The sequence below is a fragment of the Belonocnema kinseyi genome, chromosome 2 (assembly GCF_010883055.1).
Source record: "Belonocnema kinseyi isolate 2016_QV_RU_SX_M_011 chromosome 2, B_treatae_v1, whole genome shotgun sequence".
Classification (NCBI taxonomy): Eukaryota; Metazoa; Arthropoda; class Insecta; order Hymenoptera; family Cynipidae; genus Belonocnema; species Belonocnema kinseyi.
In genome coordinates, this window is record NC_046658.1 from 133175944 (window position 1) to 133185079 (window position 9136).

Sequence of the window (9136 nt, forward strand, 5' to 3'; positions counted from 1 at the left end):
TTTTTTTTTTTTTTTTTTTTTTTTGAAAAAATAACTATTTCAGTTAAATAAATATTTATCACTTTAAATGAATATTATCAGTTAAGTTTAAAATAAACCACTTTGGTCGAAAATTTGAGTTCAGTTTTTTTTTCTTTTTAATGAATAAGTTTTGGCTGAAGATTCAATTATTTCTTGAAAATCTATCCTTTTTGCTTGAGTTCAATTGTTTTTTATTTAAAATGAAAATATTTTTGTTGTTGAAGTATAACCTAATACATTTTTCGTTGAGAATTTATCCTTTTTAGTTGAAGATTCGTCTTTTTTGTTAACAGTTTAAATATTTGTTCGAAAATATTTTTTTTTAGTGAGTTTGAATATTAATTTCTAAACTGAAAATCGAAATATTCCATTTTTATTGAAAATTAATCTTTTAAAACTTTATTAATTTTTAATATCTGATAATCTAATGCTTTTGTTTTATTAAAAAATATTGTTTAGTGGTAACTTGTACTATTTGGTTCAAAATTCGTGTATTTAGTTGAAATTTGTACTTTTCTGGTAGAATATTAAATACTTACTTGAAAACTCACCTTTATTAGTTAAATATTAATCTATTTCGTTAAAAATTCGTCTTTTTTGGTAGAAAATTAATCTTCAGTGAAAATTCTTCTTTCTAGTTAAAAATTCAACTATTTGGTTAAAAATGTATCTCCTTTGATGGTAATTCAATATTTTTGTTGAAAATGAACTGTTTTGTGGAAAATTCATATTTTTGACTTGAAAATTCTACACTTTTTAAAAAATTTAAACTTTTATTTGTAGAAAATTAAACTTCCTGTTTGAAAATTCATTTCTTTGGTTGAAAATGGAAGTATTTGATTAAAAATTCGCCCTTTTTGATAGAAAATTAATCTTCTTGGTCGATAATTCTTCTTTTCAGTTAAAAATTCAACTGATTAGTTAAAAAATCTATCTACTTTGTGGAAAATGCAATATTTTTGTTAAAAAATAATACTTTTTGGTTGAAAATTAAACTATTTTTGTAAAAAATCCAAATATGTGGTTGAAAATCAATTTTTTTTTTTAAGCAACTGTTCGGTAGGAAGTTCGTCTTTTTGGCTTGAAAAGTTTAAACATTTTTCTTCATTCTTGGCTAATAAAAATTGTTTTTTTTTTTTAAATTGAAAATTCCACTTTTTTGTTGAAAATCCGTCTTTTTGTAGAAAATTTTTATTTTCGTAAAAAAAATCATCTTTTGGTTAAAAATGGAACGATTTGGCTCGAAATTTATCTTTTTTGATAGAAAATTAATCTTTTTTTTTTTTATTCTGAAAAGCATAATACTGACCACTAAAATCACAAAAATTCTTTTAAATTTAATATAATTTTCTACCATTTTAGCGACTAACTATGGCTTAATTTATCACATTGCTATTCAACTTTCTCAATTTTCTTTAAATTACTGATCTTTGAAATTTTCTTGCCTTCTCTTAAATTCTCTAGAATTATGATTATACATTATTGTCTAAAAATGTCTTGAATTCACTAGAGTTCTGTGAAATTCGGAATGTCAGGAAATTTTTATTTTTGGATTTTGTGACAACCCTGTCGATAAAATAAAAGAATTATAGCACAAATTTAACTGCGTTTTCTTACAATTAAAAATATGATTTTTCTCTCTCTCTCTCTCAGGTATTTGTCACACGTGTTCTGATAAAGTGACTGGAGCCGGACAGGCTTGTCAAGCAATGGGGAACCTTTATCACACCAACTGTTTTATTTGCTGTTCCTGTGGGAGAGCCTTACGTGGAAAAGCTTTTTACAATGTTCACGGAAAAGTTTATTGCGAAGAGGATTATCTTGTAAGTCTGCCAAAATATATTAGCATATTTACCATTTTTAAATTGAATTTTTATAATCACTTTTTTTTTTGTGACACTATTTTTCTATTATTTCGAAAAAAAATTACACTAAATACACTGTTTTCAAATAAAAAAGACCAATTTTCAAGAGAAAAAAAAATGAATTTTAAACAAAATACTGAAACTTTAAACTTAATAGTTGAATTGTCAACTAAGAAAATTAATTTTCCATAATAAAGGCAAATTTTCAACAAATTACGTCAAATTTTAACGAAATAGTTGAATTTTCAATTTTGACGATTAATTTTCTAGCAAATAACACGAATTTTTAACAACTTACATAACATTTTCTATTTAATATTTTAAACTATGGATGTGATGTTGTCAAATTTTATTTGATTAATTTTTAGTTTATATTTTTTCGTTTAAAAAATTTTGTAACGTAACAGTTTAATTGTTAAATTAAAACGGATAATTTTTTAACCAGAATTAGAGTAGTAAAAATTTCATTGAGCAAAGTTAATTATCAATAAAAAAGCTAATTCTCTACAAAACAATTTAATTTTGTACCACATAGTTGAATTTTCAACCCGATAATATATATAATAATTTATTCATAATATTCTAATAATATATTTATTATATTTAACATAGAAAGATTAATTTTCCACGAAAAGTATAATAATCGATATTTTAATAAAATAATTGATTTTTAACAATACAAAAAAAAAATTATTTTCTGCTGAAGAAAACAAATTTTGTAGAAAATGCATCAATTTTTAATAAAATAATTTAATTTATGGCCAAAAACGCCGAATCTTTAAGAAATTATGTAAATTTTCAACTAAAAAATTTGACGAATGGATCTAATGCATTACCAAATTTTATTTTATTATTTTTTAGTTTATATTTTTTTCATTTAAATATTTTAAAAATAATATGGTTGAATTTTTGAAAAAGATGGCTGAAATTTCGAATAAAAAAAGATCAATGTTGAACGAAAAATGGAGTTCCTAAGTTTTCATTGAGAAGAATAAAATTTAAATAAATAAAAAACACAATTTTGAACTAAATCGTTGAATTTGATATTAAATCGATAAATTTTTCAGCCAAAATGACGAATTTTCTATAAGATTGTGGATTTTTCGACAAAATACATAAATTTTTAATAAAATAGTTGAATTTTCAACCAAGAAGATTAATTTTTCGCCAAAAAAGCCGAATTTTTAACAAAATAGTTGAATTTTCAACCAAGAAGATTAATTTTTCGCCAAAAAAGCCGAATTTTCAACAAATTACATAAATTTTCAACTAAATACTTTAATAAATGGATGCCATGTGTTTCCAAATTTTATTTTATTATTTTTTAGTTTATATTTTTTTCAACAACATTTTTTTTTAATAAAATAGTTTAATTTTTACATAAAGAATTAATTTTTAACTAATCATGGAATTCTTAAGTTTTTATTGAGAAGAACAAAATTTAAACTAAAAAAAAAACTGAATTTTGAACCAAATGGTTTAATTTTTATCAAATTTTTAAGCAAAAACGACGAATTTTCTATAAAACTCTTTAATTTTCGACAAAAAAGCCAAATTCTTACTTTAAAAAATTATCATTTTACAACAAAAAAACGAATTTTCAACTAAAGTCGATTTGATCGGTTTAACTTTTATTCAAAGTTTTGATTTTTCAATCTAAAAAGAGGAATTTTTAAAAAAAAAATTATACTAGTTTATATTTCAGCAAAAAAAATATTTTTATATCAATTAAAAACGATTGAATTTGACCAACAAAGACGAATTTTCAACAAAATACTTGAATCCTCAACTAAAACAGATTAATTTTCTCCGATTGGTTGAATTTTTAACTCGAAAATATGAATTTTCAAACAAAATAGTCAAATATTCAGTAAAAAAATTTTTTTTTAATTGTTGATAAAAAAACGAATTTTCTACTAAAATTATGAATCTTCAACCAAAAAAGACGCATTTTCTAAAAAACAGTTGAATTTTCAACTTGAGAATATGAATTTAAAAATAGTTCATTTACAACCGATCAGTCAAATTTTCAACAAATTAGTGAATCTTTAATTTAAAAAATTAATATTTAATGAACTAGTTTCACTTTCAATCAAGGAGTTCAATTCTCAATCGAAAAAGATGATTTTTTCACGAAAATTGTAATAGTTGATATTTAACCAAAAATATTTTTATGTCAATTAAAAACCATTGGATTTGATCAAGAAAGGCAAATTTTCGACAAAATACTTGAACCCTCAAGTAAAACAGATTAATTTTCATTATACGGTTGATTTTTCAACTTGAAAAATTTGAATTTTCAATAAAATAGTCAAATTTTTAGTTAAAAAAAAATAATTCACAAAAAAACGGATTTTCAATTAAAATTATGAAACTTAAACCAAAAAGACGAATTTTCTATAAAACAGTTGAATTTTTTACGAAAAATGTAATAGTTGATATTTCAACATTCTATAAAACAATTGAATTTTCAAAAAATTACTTAAATTTTCAATTTAAAAAAAAATGTTTTCAACTATTACTAAAAATGTAACAGTTGATATTTTAACAAAAAAGTCTTGTTTATTAATTAAAATGAGTTGGAATTGACCAAAAAATACGAATTTTCAACAAAATGTTTGAGTCCTCAACTAAAGTAGATTAACTGTCACCATTCGGTTGAATTTTCAACAAAATAGTTAAATCTTTGGTTGAAAAAAATATACATTAAAAAAAAAATTTAACAAAAGAAAACGAATTTTCAACTAAAATTATGAATCTTCAACCAAAGAGACAAATTTTTGATAAAACAGTTGAATTTTCAGCAAATAGCTTAAATTTTCCAATAAAAAAAAAAATAATTTTAACATACAAAAAAAAAAGATTTTCAACCAAGGAGTTAAATTTTCAATCAAAAAGTATGAAATTAAGAAAACTATTAAATTTTCAACAAAATAATTTAATTTTGAACCAAATAATAAAATTTTTAACCATGAAAGATTGTTTCTTCATCTAGACTTAATCTATTAATTTAATACGCAATGAAAGGGGAAAATTGACGATAAATAAATAGGAATTTTGATCATTTATAGAATAAAGAACACTTATTTATTTATTTTTAATTTGTGTCCGAGGCCTTTAGACATTATGCATGAATGAAAAGCATTTATTAATGATTCTCGTTTTGATTTTCAGTATTCTGGATTTCAACAAACTGCCGAAAAGTGTGCGATTTGCGGTCATCTTATTATGGAAATGGTAAATAATTCTTGTGAAATTAAACCGGTTTTATTATTAAATTTTGTCTAGTTTACTCGTGAAACTTTTGTTGTCCTGTTTAAACTTAATTTTCAGATATTACAAGCAATGGGAAAATCCTATCATCCGGGGTGCTTTAGGTGCTGCGTTTGCAATGAATGTCTTGACGGCGTGCCTTTTACGGTAGATGTGGACAATAAAATATATTGTGTCAATGATTATCACAGGATGTTTGCACCAAAATGCGCCTCTTGTGGCAAAGGAATTACACCTGTTGAGGTAAATATTTTGCTCTTTATCTACATTTTCGGCCGGAGTTTTTTTAAATATTAAATCCAGAATCATAGTATTAATAAAAATTATACTAAAGAAAAATTGTACATAAATAATAAATAGAGGTACACAATTCATATTGCCAAATATTTCACAAATATTTCCAATAATTTCACAAATATTACCAAATATTTCAAAATCAATATTTTTATCAATATTACTAAATATTACATGTATATTTTCAATATTTTGCAATAATTTTGGATAGATTCAAAAGATTTTACAAAGATTTCAATAATTTCCAAAATATTACCAAAAATTTGAAAGTTTTCTTTGCAAATATTTCAATAATTTCACAAATATTATCAAATATTTTAAAAATTTGAAAGTTTTCTTTGTAAAGGTTTCCAAAGATTTCATAAAAATTCCAATGATTTCTTAAAGACATCAAAGCTTTCCAAAAGATTTTAATAATTTCACAAATATTACCAAATATTTTTTTAAAAATTATTAATATTTTGCAGATTTCATAAACATTGCAATGATTTCCCAAAGATTTTGAATATATTTAAAAAGATTTTACAAATAAATCAATGATTTCCGAAAGATTTCAATAATTTTCAAAATATTACAAAAAATTTTAGTTTTCTTCGCAAAGGTTTCCAAGGATTTCATAAAGATTTAAATGATTTATCAAATATTATAAAATATTTCAGAAATTTGAAAGTTTTCTTTGTAAAGGTTTCCAAAGATTTCATAAAAATTCCAATGATTTCTTAAAGACATCAAAGCTTTCCAAAAGATTTTAATAATTTCACAAATATTGCCAAATATTTTTTTAAAAATTATTAATATTTTGCAGATTTCATAAACATTGCAATGATTTCCCAAAGATTTTGAATATATTTAAAAAGATTTTACAAATAAATCAATGATTTCCGAAAGATTTCAATAATTTCCAAAATATTACAAAAATTTTTTGTTTTCTTCGCAAAGGTTTCCAAGGATTTCATAAAGATTTCAATGATTTATCAAATATTATTAAATATTTCAAAAATTTGAAAGTTATCTTTGCAAATATTTCAATAATTTCACAAATATTGCCAAATATTTCAAAATCAATATTTTTATCAATATTACTAAATATTGCAGGAATATTTTCAATATTTTGCAAAGATTTTGGATAGATTCAAAAGATTTTACAAAGTAATCAATGGTTTTACAAAGATTTCAATAATTTCCAAAATATTACCAAAAATTTGAAAATTTTCTTTGCAAATATTTCAATAATTTCACAAATATTATCAAATATTTCAGAAATTTGAAAGTTTTCTTTGTAAAGGTTTCCAAAGATTTCATAAAAATTCCAATGATTTCTTAAAGAAATCAAAGCTTTCCAAAAGATTTTAATAATTTCACAAATATTGCCAAATATTTTTTTAAAAATTATTAATATTTTGCAGATTTCATAACCATTGCAATGATTTCCCAAAGATTTTGAATATATTTAAAAAGATTTTACAAATAAATCAATGATTTCCGAAAGATTTCAATAATTTCCAAAATATTACAAAAAATTTTACTTTTCTTCGCAAAGGTTTCCAAGGATTTTATAAAGATTTCAATGATTTATCAAATATTATTAAATATTTCAAAAATTTGAAAGTTATCTTTGCAAATATTTCAATAATTTCACAAATATTGCCAAATATTTCAAAATCAATATTTTTATCAATATTGCTAAATATTGCAGGAATATTTTCAATATTTTGCAAAGATTTTGGATAGATTCAAAAGATTTTACAAAGTAATCAATGATTTTACAAAGATTTCAATAATTTCACAAATATTATCAAATATTTCAAAACTTTGAAAATTTTCTTTGCAAAGGTTTCCAAAGATTTCATAAAGATTCCAATGATTTCTTAAAGATATCAAAGCTTTCCAAAAGATTTCAATAATTTCAGAAATATTACTAAATATTTTTTAAAAAATATTAATATTTCGCAGATTTCAGAAAAACTTTGAAAATATTTCACACACTTCAATGATTTATCAAAGATTTCAATATTTTTACAACTGTTATCAAATGTTGCCAGAATATGTCAAATATTTCGCAATGATTTCCAAAGATTTCATAAATATTGCAATGATTTCCCAAAGATTTCGCAAATATTTTTAATAGATTTCAATAATTTCAAAAATATTACTAAATATTTCAAAAATTTGAAAGTTTTCTTTGTAAAGGTTTCCATGGATTTCATAAAGATTTAAAATATTTCCCAAAGATTTCGATGATTTACTAAAGATATCAAAGCTTTTAAATATTTTGCAAAGATTTTGGTAAGATTTCAAGGATTTTATTAATTTTTTTGCAGATATCGGAAGATTTCAGAAAAATTTTGCAAAAATTTCACAAACACTTCAATGATTTATCAAAGATTTCAATGATTTCAATATTTTTACAAATATTACCAAATATTGCAGGTATATTTAAAAATATTTCCGAAAGATATCAAAGATTTCAAATATTTTGCAAAGATTTTTGATAGATTTTAAAGATTTGACAAAAAATCAATGATTTCCAAAATATTCAAATAATTTCACAAATATTACCAAATATTTAAACAATTTGAACATTTTCTTTGCAAAGGTTTCCAAGGATTTTTGAAAGATTTAAATGATTTCCCAAATATTTAAAGAATTTCAGAAATACAATAAAATTGTTCAGAAATATTTTGCATATTCCACAAAGATTCCAATGATTTCTTAAAGATATCAAAGATTTTAAAAAGAAATCAACGATTTCCAAAAGATTTGAATAATTTCACAAATATTACCAAATATTAAGAAAGAATATTTCAAATATTTCAAAAATATTTCCGAAATTCGAAAGTTTTCTTTGCAAAGGTTTCCAAAGATTTACTAAAGATTTCAATAATATCTTAAGGTATCAAAGATTTCAAATATTTCGAAAAGATTTTTATTAGATTTAAAAGATTTTGCAAATAAATCAATGATTTCCAAAAGATTTCAATAATTTCACAAATATTATAAAATATATCAAAAATATTTTGCACATTTCACAAAAATTTCAATGATTTCTTAAAGATATCAAAGAATTCAAATATATCGCAAAGATTTCGGATAGATTTTACAGATTTTACAAAGAAATCAAATATTTCCAAAAGATTTCAATAATTTCATAAATATTACCAAATATTTCAAAAGAGTTTATTAATATTTTGTAGATTTCTGAAGATTTCAGAAAAATGTTGCAAACATTTCACAAAAACATCAATCATTTATCAATGATTGATCAAAGATTCCAATATTTTTACAGATATTGCAAGATTATTTCAAATATTTCGTAAAAGTTTCCAAAGATTTCATCGACATTACAATGATTTCCCAAAGATGTAAAAAATTTCAAATATTTCGCAAAGATTTTTGACAGATTTAAATGATTTTACAAAGAAATCAATGATTTCCCAAAGATTTAAATAATTTCAAAAATATGACCTAATCAGAGAGAAGTAGAGAGTCACAATGCATTAGAAATATCAGTTGATAAAAACATGGCGCCCCCTACTCGCCCGTATACCCCTGATGGTCATTTGATTTTTATATATATAGCTTTTTAAGGGCATGTGACACAGCTAAATACCTATATTACCGACCTCACTTTTTCAGTTCACTGAATGTTTTTTTTAAACCTAAGAACTTTTTTTATAAATAAA

At 22.2% G+C, this 9136-nt stretch overlaps 1 protein-coding gene across 2 annotated transcripts in view; it reads left to right on the forward strand.

Annotated features, from left to right (window-relative positions):
- LOC117167907 (LIM domain-containing protein jub) overlaps positions 1–9136 on the forward strand; it is a 68849-nt gene that overhangs the window by 48777 nt on the left and 10936 nt on the right. For both annotated transcript variants that reach the window (XM_033353148.1, XM_033353149.1), the window contains exons 5-7: positions 1675–1844; positions 5061–5123; positions 5220–5402. In XM_033353148.1, the coding sequence (XP_033209039.1) occupies positions 1675–1844; positions 5061–5123; positions 5220–5402 (416 nt within the window). The remainder of the gene's footprint in view (positions 1–1674; positions 1845–5060; positions 5124–5219; positions 5403–9136) is intronic.